The sequence below is a fragment of the Mizuhopecten yessoensis genome, unplaced genomic scaffold (assembly GCF_002113885.1).
Source record: "Mizuhopecten yessoensis strain PY_sf001 unplaced genomic scaffold, ASM211388v2 scaffold3229, whole genome shotgun sequence".
Lineage (NCBI taxonomy): Eukaryota > Metazoa > Mollusca > Bivalvia > Pectinida > Pectinidae > Mizuhopecten > Mizuhopecten yessoensis.
The window spans coordinates 3020583-3040017 of record NW_018404940.1 but is presented as its reverse complement, the minus strand read 5'-3'; the positions used below and the strand labels follow the sequence as shown (position 1 = coordinate 3040017).

The following is a 19435-nucleotide window of genomic DNA, read 5'->3' as shown; positions in this document are numbered from 1 at the left end:
TATACGCTACCTTACACATTTTACTCTTGATTTTCGGAGTTGTCTCCCTTTTTCCTGAAAAAATACTTTACAACAGATACATACAAGTCAAACAGCAAATATCCTTAAGTGATGATAAAATATCTAGTAGGCCTGTTCAGATTGAAATAAATTTCTGCTGTGCTTTTACACCTGATGGTCTTGACTAAAAGATTTCATGATGCATCAAGTTGAATTTTAGTTTAGATCATTATTTTCACTTTTACTAAAACACTTATCTTGTCATACTCCAACTGTACCTGGACGACCAACAATTCATCACTACGTTCTATCACATACATGTACAAACTTTGGCAGCAAAATCATTTTGATTACAACAAATCGGTGCAAAACAATCAAAATGAGAACAAAACAGGTAATGATTACCTGTTTAGCATTAAATGAGGTCAAATGAAGGTCATGACACCGATAAAATGTCACTAAATTTGAAAACACATTTGTCAATGCAAGCATTTACATGACACCGATGAAATGTCATGAAATTTGAAAACATATAAATGTCAAGCATATACACAAAGCAGCTAATATCAGCTACTATATATTATATGTTAAAATGATTTTTTTTGTATAAAACTATACAATATTTTTAAAACATGGATTGACATATATTACAAAATCTACAATAATGGGAATTAACATACATAGCAGACACTATTTTAACACGTACATTTACAAAAAAAAACATAGACTTTCAGTATAATCACAACCAGTAAGTATAGCAAAATAAATTATCTTGTTCAATTAAATGTCACACAATTACTAAACGTCTTTAAGACTCCCCAATCTCCCATCACAGATTATCTAGCTACTTTTCTTTCTCTCATTTTCTCTCCCTCACACTCTCTTTCTCTCACTCTCTTTAATTCAACACTTAGCCCAATTTCACCATTCTAGCCTGAGTTGGCAATCTTAGCACAATCTTAATTTGATTCATCTGCAATAGCATGCCTAGTTGATAGTCTGAAGTGAACAATTTGGTGCTGTATGTATGCCAGCAGAGCTTTAAAATAGGATAACCACAAAATGAGTAATCAAGCTCTTCTATTCTTAAAAAATAACTTTTAGAAACTCAAAAATCATTTAAGATGATGACACAATTCCGTCTTTTCATATTGCAGAGTTATCTACTCTTGTGAGCAGGTATTGATTGTTACCATTAATTTGTGTCAGAAAATTACGTTGTTTTCTCAAAAATGATGACATTACTCTCACAAACAAATGACGTATGCTATCAATACCTGCTATCAAGAGCAGATAACTCTGCAATACGAAAAGACGGAATAACCCAATTTAAACAATTGAAATCTTCAGTCTGAGGTCAGACTAGAAATCCTTGATGACATGAACATGTTCAAACTAATGTCATTTATGTGCCGTTTGATATAATTTCTTTCTCATGTGTTGAACATACAATGTAAATACAAATATATATTTCATGCTGGATATCTGAGCTTACGATTTTGCTCTGCGGATATTTTTTCTTTTATTTATACCAAGTGAATCATGGAGGCAAATGGATCATTGCTGCTATTGTGCTTATATTATTGAAACAAACCTTCCGTTTCAGGCATTTTAGTATCAAATCATTACATAATCAAGCAAAACAAATCAGGGGAGGTAATTATGTATGAAACAATATCAATTGATCATTGTAATTAAACGTATGTTAACATAAATGTGACACACAACCGCTAACACTGCAGGGAAACGTGGGCAGAACTATGCCGAGATTCAACACAACTATTGCAGCAAAGATTTATAATTAGCCGAACCACTACTGAATTTTTGTGTGACAAGAAATGAACATTGTGTATCTGGTCATGGATATATATATATATATATATATATATATATGTAAAATGCTAAATCGGAACTAAGTGTAGACAACTTGTATACACTCAGTACAGAACTGAAATCATTCTTAAAATCATTACAATTATCAAGGAATACAACAAATCTAATAGCACCACCTATATCAATGGTCGTTCTGTGAACTGAGGAAAATCTTTTTATATAATTAAGACATTAAACAAAGTATTTCATGATTAATCCTCGTTAAATACAAACAAAATCTGTGATGATGGCACGTTTACGAAGAAGTGATCATATAATCAATATGGTGTCCGCTCCGGCTCAAATATCCTAACGTCATCACCATTGATTGGCTGGAGGCCGTTGTCATGGAAACACAATCTTACTCGCAAATGCAGTCAAGATGAACAACCTAAACATCTGATGATAGTGAAAAAAAGCTGTAGGTGAAAGTTTATTGTAAAGCACCTGTTATCAAAGAGGCTGCAGAAATGTATGTATGACGGCCCCTTGTGACGGCTTGGAGAGGGGGGCAATATTCCCTGATGTAGAAAGGCAGTTTCTCCCGCGCACACTCACACATTCTATAACGTCAAGCTGACGGACACAGTGGGGGTAGTTGTAGTTTCTGTTCCCCTTTATTTAAATCCTTTGTTCACTACAAAACACAGACAGGGTTACACCACTGTATGTAACTGTTCATTATTTAACGGCGTCAATTCGTCAGCACTGTCCTCCTCACTGAGATTGACTTCACTGTCCTCAATCTCACACAGACCGGAAATGTCTGAACACGAGGCATTGGTGGACGTGTAACCGCCCACCGACACGCTCATGTTGTCAATCATAGATGCAGCCGACTGGCCAAAGTCTGGGTTATACTCGCTTTCCTGAGCCACTCGCGGTCGTCTCCCTACACTACTGGATGGGAAGCCGTACTGTACCACACTTTCATTGTCAGCATTGTCACTCGCGTCACTGATTTCCACCTCGGGGTACGTGGGTGGGTCCTGCATCATCTCCCCAACCTGTTCGCGTGACTGGCTGAAACTATGGTTTGGGAGATATTGGTCGGGATGCATGTGTAGGTTATGTTGAGGAAGATGGTAAGGATCCTCCTGTCCACCATTCTGTTCGTCAATCTCAGGGAAGGGAGGCAGCCCTAAGATTTGGTGGTAGTCAGGGGGACTTGGATATCCGTGATCATCAGTGTCATATTCGTTCTCAGCGTACTCAGAATCTCCGACATACTCCGATTCTAGGAGTTCGGGATCAGTGTACATGCCTCCACTCTCAGTCATGCAGGGTGGAGGCTGGATGAAGCTGGACACATGGGTGTTACTGTCGTTGCTGTGGGGACTAGATCGGGGCGAGTCGGGGACCTCCTTCATTGGTACCTCGCTAATGTTTGGAAGGGATGGTCGCGGGGCCCAGTCTGAGGCATCCCAGTGATAATCTGGAAAAGAACATAAACACATATTATGATTTTATTGAGAATTTTGAACCATTTCCCGCTTACACCCAGTAAACGTGTGAAGCTTATATCATACTTTGGTGTCGTATGCTCCCGTTACCAAGGTAATGTGTGGTATTTGGTGATAAATATATATAACCCACAGAGCGACAAGCACGAAGCAGTTGACACTTGAACCTTACCCATCAGGCAAATGATCTTTTATGCATTTGGAAATCTTACAATCATATCTTCTATATCAATAAAACTCTGTGCCAAAGATAACCTTGCATGAATTTAATCAAAATAGACTTGCTTCTAAAATTATCTTACAACGATGTTTAAGAAAGTTGCTGAGATATGAAAAAGAAACTCCAATCTTAAAACGAATTACACTAGAAACACAATCAACTATCACGTGGATTTCTCATAACAAAGATGCACCAAATAATCATGAATTTTTGTTCCCAGCACCACGTTTTGTCAAGGTCATTTGATGCATACCATACAGGCATAACATGTACAATACATAGTGTAAGGTCACCAAACCCCACCTGGCCACAACATTCTAAAGAGTACATCACTACTTACTGAAACAAAAAGTTCTGTCACAACGACAACCAGTTAAAACAAAAGGAACTGAAACCAATCAACATGTAACAAATCGTAAAATGGAAATAGGGAAACCTGTAAAAACCAAACAAAGAAATAGGTCCATCATGGTCTTTATTTCTCAACAGAAAGATCATCAGCCCACTGAAACTTGTTTTTATAGTTTTTGAAACCATTTCCTATAGACATCTTCTCCTTAGCCGAGATACTGCAAGACTGATTGGCAAATTCTGAATACACATGTCAATGTTGTCAGAACATAACTTCTACGTCAGTTTTTATTGCCATTCATACTGAGGTTTATTTTGGAGTTGCCCATCAATATTGCAGTGCCGCAGATTTGAAGATTCAATTAGTATTTCATATTTTTTTTATATTGTCTTAACTAATTAATCCCAGAAGACACATTTGAACTCTTCTAATTCAAAGGTTGGAATAGTTCATTATGAAATTTCAGGGGTGAATGAGATAACAAGTATTTTTGGTGTTGCCCTTCAACAATGCAGTCCCCCAAGTTACAGTTGAAGGGTCTGTAAGTTTCAAAATTAATATTTCGAAGGACCTGTGTCTGTCCTTGAGTATAAAAACCATGATGATAGGATATGAGCAGAGCCATGCTTTGCTAGGCACCATTGTACATATAGCCACAGTCCAAGTAAAGCTGGGCAAGGCAAGACCTACACACACCAGGCCGTAATCAGGGGGGCAATTCCAGTAGTATTCCGTAAAGTTACAAGAAAACAAATTTCTTGACCAGTGAATTCTTACCAAATCCATTTCTCAAATTTATAAGGCTGTATGCTACCTTAAATATTACTTTTCCAATTTTGGGCAAGATCATATTAACTTCGACACTGAAAACTAGAAAGATACATTTTTTTCATTTGAAATGCCTGGGTAATGCAGGACTTTTATGACACACATTATATTCCTTGGCCTGGTGTGCGAGGTCATGACCTTTGGGAGGCCCATAGCATTTATACCGTAAATCACCACACAATACATATATACACTGCTGTTACTTGAAGAAAATCATTTAACTAAAATAATCTCACTCCAGTCCATTGGAATTTTGGAAATATCAGCTAAATATAAAAACATCAATTGACATCTCTTAAAATAGGTGATTTACGGTATATTGAATTTTCAATAAAATAGGTGATTTACGGTATATTGAATTTTCAATAAAATAGGAGACTGCAACCTGAACTTGTAGATAAACATTCCAAGATTAAAATAAAATCTTGCATAAAATCATACAGAAGTTATGAAACAATCATGCTACAATCACATTTGAAAAAAAAGAAGAGAAAATGAAAAAATAAATCACTAAAGAAATTAAAAAATGACAACTAATTTCATATTCAACAATAGGTGACCAGCCTAAATGACGACTAGAAAGCAGTTTTGGTTTAAGAAAATTCGTTGTAATTGTGCGGGGAGGGGAATCTTTCAATTTATTGAAAAAAATATTTACAAAATGTTAGGGTGTTATTTCGCAAATAAGTGAAATGTTAATGTTATTTACGATAATCATAGTCAGTTAAAAGCTTGGCCACACCAAATTCATCCCTAGTTCTTTGGTCATTTTTTTTTTCTTCCCAAGGAATGATGCGGAATCTTTTTTTTTTAGCAAAAAATCTTCAAATTACAGTAGCTTGCACCTGAATATGTAAAAATGTAATATTTTATTTATATTTAATATGTATTCGCCATTTCTAAAAAACAATTTCCAAAGAACTCCAGAGAATTACTCAATGTGTGGTATTGTTGATATTTTCAAGCATTGTTGCAAAAATTAATTTAGCAGATTATAATGTTATGTGTATAAGTTAAGTGAGGATCAAGTTCTATAGGAATTCGTATTTTGGGGCAATTGAAAATGATAAAAGTATGCAAAAATACTGAAGGTATATAAAACTAAGCAGGTATAGATTATGCCTGATAAAAATGTTGCTCTATGTAAAATTTCTTGAAAGGCAACTGGCTAAGCAATTCAATGAGCCTTAACTGCTTTCTAGTGGAGGCCAATAGACAGAATTAATTAAACTTAGAAGGTAATTAATGGTAATCTGATTATAATGATAATGGAAGATACATCTAATTAATATATGTATAAGGAATACATCAATTATAATGATAATAATGATGGCCATGCGGTTTAACTGACTGACGTTGTAGCAGATATAATGTCTACCTTTGTTCTTCTTCCTCCTAGCTGCTGTGCAAAAAGAGAGTCATGATTAGCAAACCTGGGCACAGGTAATGAGCAGCATGATTTTACGATAATGAATGAACCGCACCATATTTACAGTATTACAACAAATACGGTAATGAGTGATATTCCCTATGAACTGGGATGTATTTTATACCCACGATTTGTGGGTCGTGAACAACACTGATGCCACAATGTCCCATGCAGACATCCTGGATTATATTCCACCTAAACCATTCCAAATAATGAAAGCAAAATGAAGAAAGACAACATTCTATTTCGAAACAAACATGTTTGCTGTTTGTAGTATAGCACAATTAATGCTTCAGTAATTTTCGGTTCAGAAATTTACTCAGAAATTCAAAGCATAACTCTTTGATGAAATTCAGATAGTTTTTGAGTAAAAAATGCTGTTTTGTAAATATAAATAAGATTGTTTTAAAGACAGATAAAAAGTGGAAAGAAGTATATGAAACCTAAGCATACTTTAAAATTTTGTTTTTCTGAGCCGTTCAAAGTCTGATTAAAGTGTCATCCTACAAGCCTAACAGGAGATTTTGCAATGAAAATGAATATGTAGTTTTGACTATTATGATAAAATGATGAAGATGGAGATTATGATGAAGCTTGTATGACAAAATATGTCGTAATATTTTGATCTTGATGAGTCAAATTCAGTTTTAAAGCACACACGAAGAAGGTTTCTGAAGAAATCTCTTGACCACTTCCGCAGCGCAGCACTCAAAGCAAGTGTCATATGCACAACACACACACACAGAAAAAATAATTGAAAAAATATCACTTTGCTTCATCTGAAATCAACACATTATGCGCAAGTTTTTCTCCATTCTAATGTAAAACTTTCTTTAAACAAACTCACAAAAAATATCTGCTCTAACTTACTTGTCGAGTTGCATGTCCTTGATTTTTTAAGACAGATTTGTATATATTTTTGTTTATTGTGAAGATGATATGATAATGGGCAGAAATATGAACTTGGACCATATATTTGGTGATAAGTATCATTGAAATATATTTTTATTTTTTTATTTCCAGACTAGCAGTATACAGTATCCTACTCACTAGTACTGTTCTCACTACACTGAACACACTAAGTTACCTTTCATTTGTCTAGCGGACTCGCTTTTTGGCGATCGATGAATACTCAACAAAACTTCACAAACTAAACTTGCATGATTTTACTGCAGGAAAACTCCACAGACATTTAGATAGAATTTGTTTCTCTTTGTACAATGGCTAGAAAATTATCTTGAAAATGAAAATTTGATCGTCTAAATGTTGGTAGTTATTAAACTTCACATACAATGTACATACAATTTTACTAGTCTTCAGCAGAGAACCTTTTAAAATGTTGAAATTATATTTGTTTGAAATGGTTATGCAAGAATGATAAAGAGAGTTATAAAGTGTGTAATTCTGTCAAATATTCATTCAGCAATAGTCGAAACGCGTGTCCAACTAGACAAAACGAAATGAGTGTAATTAACATCATACCACCGTCACCATAACCTAACTACTCAAATGTAAAGGGTTTACTACCAGTAAATATATACTGGGTGGTTTATACAGAAACATAGTTACTACATGAAAAATAGAATGTTAAATATGTTTAAACTTTCAAGAATGGAAAAATGAAATATCCTTCCTTATTAAAAACCAAACCAGCAGGAATTAAAGCGGTTACCGAGGAAAATATCCCTGTTAAAGTGGTTACCGAGGAAAATATCCCTGTTCAAGCAGTTACCGAGGGAAACCCTGTCAATATGGTTACTAGGGAAATATCTCCCATTAATTAATTATGTAGATTTAAATGAGCTATGTATGTACCTGGTTCGTCTTCCGACTCTGAGACAGGTAAACTACTGAATGACGTTGCATCAGGTCCCATAGGATGAACATATCGTGGAATTCCACTAAACTTCTCTGGATGTTTCTTTTCTGAAAGTTGAAATATTTTTAAATTCAATAGCAACTGTAAAGTGGAAATATATTTTCTGATTTTATTTTTGCCCCTTTTTTGCCTTTGAATGAGAGGTCAAATCCAAAATGTGAGCCAAAAAGTAACATCGTGTATAAAGTTAGCCAGTTTTAACATCGTGTATGTAGTTAGCCAGTTTTAACATCGTGTATGTAGTTAGCCAGTTTTAAAACAATGTTAAAGTGAATTTCACCACTGTGCACATTTGTTTGAAAAGACAACTGTGAAAACATTGCAGATTACAGTAAATGATAAAATAACATCAACCCCTGTTTGTCGCTCATACTCACCTTCATGGTTTTCCAGCATGTTCGGGAATTCGTTTTCCCAAGGCAACTTCTGTATGGAGTCTGTGTCAGAGGCTGGGTTGGAAGGGGGTGGGGGAGGAAGAGACGGAGCCATGCTGGCTGTACTCCTGGGAGGAGGGGGAGCAAACGTCTGGAAGTAGTGGTCACGGTACGGGATGTTTGTGTTACAGTTTTCTAGGTCGTCGGCTGCACTTCCGTAATTCCTGACAGTGTCAAAATTGTTGAGAGTGTTCAGGGAGTCGGCATGGTTACTGGGCGTGTAGGACACAGGCCTGTTAGGGACGGGAGGTGGGCGCGGGCTTGGTGGGATGTTCTGCATGTGTAGGGATGGTAGGTCAAAGGAGCTAACTTTGCATTTCTTATCGTCTTTCGTCCCTCGCAGCATCATGTCTCTTTCCTCGCTGTTGTGACGGTTATTGTGACCACGGCGACGGTTGTTCCTACGTCGGTAACACTGGATCATGACGAAAAGGAAGGCTAGCAGGATCAATGCTATAGCCACACCTGGAGAGAAAAGCATCATTTTAAAAATTTGTTCATCTTAACTTTCATATAATTTAATTCATAGAGTGATCTGGTTTCAATATTGAGAATTTCAAAGGTCCAATGGTGAACTTTAAGCTGCAAGCCTCCTGTTTTAGAAAAATCTTCAGACAGCATTATTATTTTACTGAACTATCAAGATTGCCAAATGAAAGAATTCCTGGTGAAAGAACTTACCAACAATACCAAACAGAGTTTCCTGCGTGATGCCTGTAGTATTTGAGGTAATGGTCGGTATGACAATGTTTTGACAGTGTTCACCGTTCCTGGAGCTGGTACAGTTACAGATGTAGGTGGCCTCGATGCTGTGGCACATGCCACCATGGAGACACGGATTGTTGCGGCACGGATTCACCCTTATTGTACATAGTGGACCTACATACAGAATCAGGAAATCATTCTTTTTTTTTGAAGTTATTTCAGAAATTCCAACAGTAAATCTTTCTTGGTATATCACTTCGATGTGGATTAGTTTAGAGTATGGATATGAAGGTGGCAAGGAGAAATTAATCTTCAAATCATCTCCAACACATACAAATGGTAGGACAAAGCATTGAAAGAGAAATCTCATCTTCAACCCAACCTGACTGATAGATAGATACCTTTGGGGTAGGGGAAATGGTGAGATCCTTGCCTTAGACCCCTTTTAACAAATACAGATAGCCTAAAATTGGTGTAATTATGGTAACATGCATCAAACCATATCCTTATGAAATAGACCATGGGAGTGAGGGTCCAGAGGAGAGAGAACTTACCTTCAAACCCTGTCTGACAGATACAGATGGCCCGGTTGGGACCTTCCACACACGTGCCTCCATGTTGACAGGGGTTTGGGATACAGTGCTGACCATATTCACACAGCTTGCCCTTCAGCTCCCCGGGACACGAGCACTCAAACTCATTGGGCATGTCCTTGACATTCTGACACTTGGCTGCAACAATTAAATTGGGAGTCTTAGGAAATATTGACCAACCACACATGAAAGTCTATGGATGGGGAGACAACAAATCTTCGAAAAAAGAGAAATATGTAAATATCATGATCTACCAAAAGGCTAGGTTATGAAATAATTTTTCAAAATAAGGAAATAAAAAAAAAACTATTTTCATTGAGAAATTTAATGCAACATTCAGTTGTAAAGTGAATATAAACACGACCATAAACGAACAAATTTGGGTTCTTGCTGAATTTGGTACTGTTAAGCATAGATTTCTTTTAATTATGTATGATATATTGAAGCAATCCCATTATGTTTTGTCACACTTTAAAATTCTATTCCAATGGGTTACAAGCTAACCCACGGGATGTCATAAGTGTAAGAGTTCTTCGTGTTGATCAGAAAAAGTCCAAAAACTGAAATTTTAAAAAATATTTTTTTATTAATCTGGATTTATCTTGAATTGTCTTTTACTGATTTTAACAACACAATTCCTGTGAAACTGAAAGAAATAACCATAACATAAATCATCAGGAGCCGTCAAAAGCTTTGCAACCTTACCATTATTACGACATGGCGAGTTGGCACACGGGTCTGAATCAATCTCACACTTGGCCCCGTAGAATCGGTCAGGACAGACACAGATGTAGGAGTTTATGCCAGAGTTCTGACACGTACCACCGTTCATACAGGGGAAGGTGCTACAGATATCTGTAAAATAGCCATGTGGGGAGTGTTACATCCAGTATTTGTAGTGGGACAGCTTCAGGTATAAACAATATCAGAAACATAACTCTTTCTGTACATGACATTCTTTTTAGTGTGAACCACAGGAGTTATTTAACTCATTCATCCCTGAAATTTCATAATGGACAATTCCAACCATTGAATTGGAAGAGTTGAAATGTGTCTTCAGGGGTGAATGAGTTGAATGGTTTTATTGATGCCACAATATGGCAAACTGTGACCACAGACAGTTTTTAAAGCTTTATGATAGAAGCAGTACTGAAAGAACTCAAATTCAAATCTAGAAGTGGAAACAAATGTAAATTCTCCAGGTGAACAGAATTTTTAAAAAGACTTACGAAGAAATGTCAAAGTTCAATAATGGTTAATGTATATCCTAGTGAGAATGCACTAGGGTATGTCAGTTAAACATGTTGGAAATAACCACAACTTAACCCTTTCACCCATATGTAACTTTAGTAGACCCTACCATGCATTGGTATGGATGAGTCCATTATGGTTTACAGAGGGGAAAGGGTGAATTGTTACAAACATGGCAGTTAAAATCAGGCATTTAAACAAGTTAACCAAAATACAACAATAGTCTTCCCGATAACATCATCAACCTTGAGATTTTGTATAACCAATCTGGTGACTTACTTGTACCCTCGATGCCGGTGGAGCTGTCTTTACAGTGGAATTGTACTTGTTTGAACTCTTGGCTGGAGACGACGGCATTGCTACCCTCAAACGGAAGTCGAACACTCCACAGCTTCACATCCTCCATGCATCCCTCAAAACCACGCTGGACTGTGTGGTGGTAACCCTGGGCGACGACTTCCGCACCAAAATAAATGTCCTTGGTGTTGAGGTTGATGTAGTCGTTGACACCTGGGGCGATGTCCATGTTGGAGAACTCACCGTCCAGTGACACTTCGGCCATGCGGCCCCGTCTCTCGAGATTGATGGTGTGCCACTTACCGTCGTTGATGTGGACAGGAATTTGAACAAGGCCACGACCACTGCCACAGTCAAACTGGTACTGAACCATACCATCAAATATCTGGAATGAGGAAAACACTTTCGAGTATTATCTACTGCTACACATTGTAATCCAAAGGTTGATCTGCTGGGTTGTAATCCTCAGTATAGTCATTCTTAAACAGTTGTGGCAGTCAACAAATTATACAGGGTGTTGTTGTGTCAGAACCCTATTTAGGTCCATCTCTGTGTCAGAACCCTATTCAGTTCCATCTCTGTGTCAGAACCCCATTCAGGTCCATCCCTGTGTCAGAACCCTATGCAGGTCCATCTCTGTGTCAGAGCCCTATTTAGGTCCATCTCTGTATCAGAACCCTATTTAGGTCCATCCCTGTGTCAGAACCCTATTCAGGACCATCTCTGTGTCAGAACCCTCTTCAGGTCCATCTCTGTGTCATAACCTTGGTTAGGTCCATCTCTGTGTCAGGACCCTATTCAGGTCCATCTCTGGGTCAGAACCCTATTCAGGTCCCTCTCTGTGTCAGAACCCTATTGAGGTCCATCTCTGTGTCAGAAACCTATTTAGGTCCATCTCTGTGCCAGAACCCTACTCAGGTCCATCTCTGTGTCAGCACCCTATTCAGGTCCATCCCTGTGTCAGAACCCTATGCAGGTCCATCCCTGTGTCAGAACCCTATGCAGGTCCATCTCTGTGTCAGACCCCTATTTAGGTCCATCTCTGTATCAGAACACTATTTAGGTCCATCTCTGTGCCAGAACCCTACTCAGGTCCATCTCTGTGTCAGAGCCCTATTTAGGTCCATCTCTGGGTCAGACCCCTATTCAGGTCCGTCCCTGTGTCAGAACCCTATTTAGTTCCATCTCTGTGTCAGAACCCCATTCAGGTCCATCCCTGTGTCAGAACCCTATTTAGTTCCATCTCTGTGTCAGAACCCCATTTAGGTCCATCTCTGTGTCAGACCCCTATTTAGGTCCATCTCTGTGTCCGAACCCTATTCAGGTCCATCTCTTTGTCAGAACCCTATTCAGGTCAATCTCTGTGTCAGAACCCTATTGAGGTCCATCTCTGTGTCAGAAACCTATTTAGGTCCATCTCTGTGCCAGAACCCTACTCAGGTCCATCTCTGTGTCAGCACCCTATTCAGGTCCATCCCTGTGGCGGAACCCTATTTAGGTCCATCTCTGTATCAGAACACTATTTAGGTCCATCTCTGTGTCCGAACCCTATTCAGGTCCATCCCAGTGTCAGAACCCTATTCAGGTACATCTCTGTGTCAGAACCGTATTCAGGTCCATCTCTGTGTTAGAACCCTATTCAGGTCCATCCCTGTGGCGGAACCCTATTTAGGTCCATCTCTGTATCAGAACCCTATTTAGGTCCATCGCTGTGCCAGAACCCTATTCAGGTCCATCCCTGGGTCAGAGCCCTATTCAGGTCCAGGTCCATCTCTGTGTCAGAGCCCTATTTAGGTCCATCTCTGGGTCAGACCCCTATTCAGGTCCATCTATGTGTCAGAACCCTATTCAGGCCCATCTCTGTGTCAGAACCCTATTGAGGTCCATCTCTGTGTCAGAAACCTATTCAGGTCTATCTCTGTGTCAGAACCCTATATTCAGGTCCATCTCTGTATCAGAACCCTATTTAGGTCCACCTCTGTGTCAGAACCCTATTTAGGTGCATCTCTGTGTCAGAACCCTAATCAGGTCCATCCCTGTGTCAGAACCCTATGCAGGTCCATCCCTGTGTCAGAACCCTATGCAGGTCCATCTCTGTGTCAGAACCCTATTCAGGTCCATCTCTGTTGTAGACACATAGACATTTATCAATTTTTGTTTTTGTTTTGTTCAAATGTACCTTTATCGTAAAATTACTTCCTGAAACAGTTATGGATGTTCCTGAAAATTTGGTATTATTTTCATGTTGTTCACCTTGTAAAAACTATTCACTCAATGCCCTGTTCTTTTTACCTCTAGTATACTGTAGTCAACATTGCCCTTAGCGAACATGATGCTGGCCATGGATCGTCGGGTCTTGATTCTCAGGGATAGACTCAGTCGCTGCTCTATACTGAAGGCGTCCTGTAACGTCCACTTGGCGTAACTCTGGCCCATAAATGTCATTGGCTTGTTTCCTGAAGCAGAGTTTTAGATAAAATGTAACAAAAGCCACAAATGTCATTAAAATCTTAAAAAAATATTCTGTGATGGATTAAAAAGAAACAGGACCATTATCATCAGTAAAAAATTGCCTTTTCTTGAAATTAAAGAAAATTTTAAAAAGTAGTGATGAAATTAAAAATGTGTGTGATGAGAAATAAACCCGGGTATGTAGAGGTCTATATGAAGTTCAATTTACCGGAGTAGCATGAGAAGTCGGTACAGATTTCTGGCTCCGATGACTCTGTGATACAAGGCTGACCAGGGAGGCACTGGCTTCCGACCCTCGGATTCTCACACGTAGGACCTGCAGACAACAAGAGTTATTTACTTGAGCTTCAGACGTTTATAGTAGTATTGATAAATGTTTCACAGTATCCCCACTCAAATGGGGCCCACACAGGTTATTGAGTGATGAATGGGGCAAAATAGGGGTAAATATCATATTTATGATACAGTATAATTGCAGCATGTAGCAATTTAGGGTGTACGCTACTTCATACAGAAGTCCTGGTCATATATGTCCGTTATCTCCCTTAAACTAACCGTTATTCATAAAAACCTGATTTTGATCATTAGCTGTTTTCTTTTTTACTTTTCAAACATTCTGAGATTAAAAACACCAAATCAATAAAATCTTCTATAAATGACAATTTACCATTTTGATGGTGTGGAAATCTTTTGACAGATGTGTGATGAGTGAAAGGTAGCGTATTCCCTTAAGTCTACTCACCTCTAGACTGCTCAGTACAGACACATTTGTATGTGTAGGAATGGCGTGCCGTCACAAACGTCCCCACATCCATGACAATGGGCGTCTGACTCTTCTTGTCGAACACAAGTTCTCCCACACACTTGCCGTCTGGACAAAGATCGCCGTGACAGATATCGTTGAACACGTCAATGACGGTGACCCCGAGCGCCTGTTCAATATCGTTAGTCATCTGCATGATCTTCTTCCTCAATAACTTGCTGGAGAAGTAGTTATTGGGACCTCTCTTGGCTGCAAATAGAACATCAAGATCAGAACTTGTGTCTCGCTTCCTACGGGCCTGGCCATCCAAGGCCTGGCTGGGCTGGACATTGATGATCTGGACATCACGTTTCTTGATACCAAGCCTCCTTCTGACAGCCTTGCGAAAGTCATTCTGGTAGTGCTGTATGAAGTCTCGTGGCGTGAGGTTCTGAAGCTGGATGGTCACTGCATTGTTCAACATCTTTTCTGTGATGGCCACAACGTCCACGTACACTCGGCCGTAACTAATGTAGTGTCCGTCTGTAACACTGATGTTTACAAGGTAATCACCAGCATCAAGTCCTTCGTAAGCCACCAGTCTGCCATCGTCCTTGTCAATGTCAAAGAGGTGGCGGTTCTGCGAGACAACTTGGTAAGTGAGAATGTCAAATCTGTCCATGTCTGTGGCCTCCAGTCGACCAATCAAACCTCCGGGAAACTCGTCCAGGTAGGAGTTGATGGTGACCTCCAGGTTAGCCACCTTCGGCGGGTTGCTGCCTTTCTCCGTAATTGTTATGGTAACAGGCACATCGGTGTAAAGTGATGGAAACCCATTGTCGAATACTCGCAGGACAAGCTGGTACAGGTTCTTGATGTTGTGGTTAAACTTGCTTGCTGTTGTTAGAACTCCCTGCGAATCCACACGGAACTCTCCGCCCTCATTGCCATTGATGATGTCATAAGTGAAGGGTTCTCCGTTTGGATGAAGGTCATCGTCGGTCACCTGGAAGCCGATGATGTCGTATCCAATATGGATATCCTCCTGTATAACACAGTATAGCATTAGTAATATATATGTTTAACATCAGTAATTGATTCAGGGAGTTATCAATAAACTGTAAATATACAACATATTACATTTCACCCAATCTAAATATTGATAAGTATCATTATAATGTAAACTATCTTATTTACTTAAGTGTCACAGCGACAGATAAATATCAAAATTTTGAGGTAAAATGCTCAAAATGCTCAAAAAATAAAACAGTAAGTACTACTCTCCCTGAGGACATAGCTCTCCGACATTATACACAGATAAGACTTGGTTTGTTGTTATAAACTGCAGCACAGGTAATCATGCTGGGAAATACATATAGCATTCAATCACCTAAAATTTGTCCTATTTATTAACAACTTCATGTTATAACAGAATATATCCTGTAGTATCAAAAATTATCTATTGTCTTTACGAATCAAATACGAAAATCTTAGCAAAATAAATATAGTTATCCATATACAATATAATCCAGTCCCCCCTGTAAATAGATAATTTGGTACGACAAGAAAAGTTCAGTTTTTATTTCATACTAAATGTAGACACCTGGAAAACCTTTTTTTTTGTCCAATTTGTGAAGAGTTCTCTATTTTCCCTTTTTGCCAGTTTTGTCTTCTATGTAAAATTTGATCACATATCTCACCTGAGAGCAGGCTTCAATGCCCTATCAACTTTGATAACAAGCATGCTTTTAGATCAAAATGAATACTACCAGATACTAATTAACCAAAATGCATTAAACTTTCCCCACCTCATCATTCAAAATAATCAATATTCATTAATCGGACAACGGGATATATAGTCCATTCCAGAAATAGAGTGTGTCGGATCATTTTTGACAGAAACATTATTAGAAATAAATTTTATTGCAATTAATCATAAAATCTACAATAAACAAAAATTGAAAATCTTTTCATTCTTGTATGCTTAAATCTAGAGTTTAATTTAAATTTGCACTGGTTTCTCTTTGTCCAAACAAACTGACTATAAACAGTAAGACCTGCTTTTTGAGTTCATTCTGATAAATTGTTTGGCTGATAAAACCTTATGAATTGAAAATGAATTTTCACCTGCAATTTCCATAATTGAAGTTTGTGACAGACTTTTCTCATTTTTTTTCTCTCTCAAATACTCTTATGTAATTATAATTGACTGAATACTGATCATATATATACTTTCTCATCAAGCACAATAAAAAATGCATACAGAACTTTTACATTGTTAGAGACTGGTAAACAAATGCTGATTATAATAAAAACATTGAAGTTTTACATCATGGTGCATAAGAATATAAAACATTTACAGAATAACAAAGTAGAGGACACGACACAGGACAGTAAAATACTAGACGGTTAACAACTTGAGACAAACAGACATGTGTCGAGATAGAACAAGACGAAAACAAGCAAGCAATTAAACTGAGGACAAAACCATAACGATGCCATATAGAACAGTTTTTGCTCTGGTAATGATAATTCTCTTAATAAATATCGCTATATTCCTGGTCTGTCTATATAAATGCATATTTCATACACTGTACAGGCTTTAAAAACATTAAAATAATTAACTCATTCACCCTTATATATTCAAAATGGACTTGCACAGTCCTTGATTTGGTAAGATTTAAGTGTGTCTGTAGGGGCGAATGGGTTAAGATTAATAAAGCAACTTTTCTAGGGTTTCCCCCTTGTATTTGAAGCAAATGGCAGATATGAATATGTACTATACATTTGTCTCGAATTCCAAAGAATTATGAGGAAAATTAACATTTCCTGTTAGAATCTAGGGAAAACAAAACTTTAAACATCAAAGTCAAAGGTATGGTTGAGATTTTGAACACAGTACTAGACTTTAAAAGTGAAAATTTTCATTGCAGAAATTCATGGTAATTTCACAATAACTGACACAATGCAAAAGTCAATATGTGAAAACTGCTACACATGAAAATTCTCACTTTAATGATAGAGTATTGTGAAGTCATTGTATCTCATTGTGAAAAATACAACGAAGTTTAAGAAATGTCTGCTAGTAATTTCCGACCACAATGAAGTGACTTCATAACTAGAAAAATTGTTTCAAAAATGCAAAAAATAAGGAAATGTTGACATAAGCGCTCCAACGTAGGACATGCCTTGTCGTTGTAACATAACAGGCAACTGAATACATGCTGTGATACAAAGTTTTACAAATTGCAAGTTTTCTTGAATAACGAAATTAAAAGTCAACTGAATAATCTGATAACTAAATCACGATGCTTGAGTGACTTACGAGGCCTTGTGGAGGGCGCTGTGTTGTTGAATCAACAAATACATTAATTTCTTTAAAATACCTCAATGATAATGTCATTGAAATCGTTGCAGGATATGACACTGTGTCTGTCCTTTATCGCAAGTTGACAGTTTGACATTTACAACAATTTGACATAAAAATCTAACTGCTAATATTGAAAGTTGACATTTAAATAAATTTCTAAATGTTAATCAGTGTCCCCTGTTTTCTTCGAAAAGCAAGGGATTAAAACATTAACGAATATCACAAATCATGTAATGCAGCAATCTTAATTGTAATTCAATCTAGAATTTTTTTGAGGAAAAAAAATACCTTCTCCAGAACTACCCCAATGATTTTCACCAATAGAGATTTTTTGTTACACAAAGAAAAGAATTCTACCAAGAGTAAAAAACATTTTCTTCTTCTCTTAATATTTTCATGCAACTTTCCTGCTAAATGTGAGGACATTTTCTCATGATTAGTTTCGTCTTTATTTTGCTATAATCAAAAAGCTGAATTGCTTAAAAAAAAAAGAAGAAATAACTTGTTCACCGATTTGAAGAAAAACTTGGTCATCAAGCTATGTGTGGGTAAAATGCGCTGCTTGATTTGAAGCTGTAGAAAAATTCGTGAAATATGCCTTTCTAGAAATAACAAAGCTGTGAGGCAGCCTGCCAAAATGTTTCAAATTGTAATTAACTCCTTCTTAAAATCCAAGATATTAATTAGATTTCAATAGTTGAGAAAATTTATTTCCATATTTGATATCGGATGCCATACAATTGTCCCATTAAAAATTACTTTTAATTTGTCTTTCTGAAACTGATGTTATTATAAATCATTCAAAGAGAAACATCTTTTTTTCTGGACATTTTATTTTCTGCATATCGATCAATTATAATGATAAAATAGAGAAGATGCATAACCCTGAAATTAAGTGCCTTGAGGGCATGCCGAATCAAAGTTAATGTCATGTCAACGCCATATTTCATTTTCAAATACATTAGGTGCAATCTTGATCAATTTGATTTTTCTGTGAAGATTATTAACAATTGTTTACCTGCACAACTGCGGTGTAGTTGTCTTCAGAGAAGCGCGGGGCACAGTCGTTGGCATCGATAATGTCCACCTGAACAGAGGCCTCAGCGGTCTTGCTGGGCTGACCGCCATCCGTAGTCTTGACCATCAGGACTATACGGGACAGCTGTAACAACCATTTTACCAAATTATTGAACTGAACTTTAGTTAGAGTAATAGAGTTGACCCTTGTTGGGTGTTAAAATATTGTTTTAGAGTTCAGTTTTATTTCATATACATATCAGTAATGTATTTAAAACATTATTTTTAAAGTCCCACACATATAATAAAGGAAATGGATATCATTGAAAAATATTTATCTTTCCAAAAATTGTCACTGTTAATTGACTGGTACTGATTTCATCAAAATATTTCATTTTAATGATATTTTACTAGTTATATAAGCCCACCCCAAACTTTTCACAACAGATGAGACATATTTCAGGAAACAAGCCCTTTCTGTATTACTGCTCCACCCTTCCTGTATTACTGT

General features: G+C 37.4%; 1 protein-coding gene across 7 annotated transcripts in view; it reads right to left on the bottom strand.

Moving 5' to 3' along the window:
• Positions 1–1248: 1248 nt before the first annotated feature.
• Positions 1249–19435, bottom strand: part of LOC110447185 (protocadherin Fat 1-like) — a 150489-nt gene continuing 132302 nt past the window's right edge. For 4 of the 7 annotated variants that reach the window (XM_021492711.1, XM_021492716.1, XM_021492712.1 and 1 more), the window contains 13 exons: positions 18926–19069; positions 17863–17880; positions 14538–15582; positions 14004–14111; positions 13616–13779; positions 11306–11708; positions 10481–10630; positions 9737–9913; positions 9159–9356; positions 8421–8942; positions 7980–8090; positions 6114–6137; positions 1249–3307 (listed from right to left, as the gene is read on the bottom strand). In XM_021492711.1, coding sequence (XP_021348386.1) covers positions 2529–3307; positions 6114–6137; positions 7980–8090; positions 8421–8942; positions 9159–9356; positions 9737–9913; positions 10481–10630; positions 11306–11708; positions 13616–13779; positions 14004–14111; positions 14538–15582; positions 17863–17880; positions 18926–19069 — 3843 coding nt within the window. In that variant the 3' untranslated portion in view covers positions 1249–2528. The remainder of the gene's footprint in view (positions 3308–6113; positions 6138–7979; positions 8091–8420; positions 8943–9158; positions 9357–9736; positions 9914–10480; positions 10631–11305; positions 11709–13615; positions 13780–14003; positions 14112–14537; positions 15583–17862; positions 17881–18925; positions 19070–19435) is intronic. The other 3 variants (XM_021492714.1, XM_021492717.1, XM_021492715.1) reach the window with 3 other exon arrangements.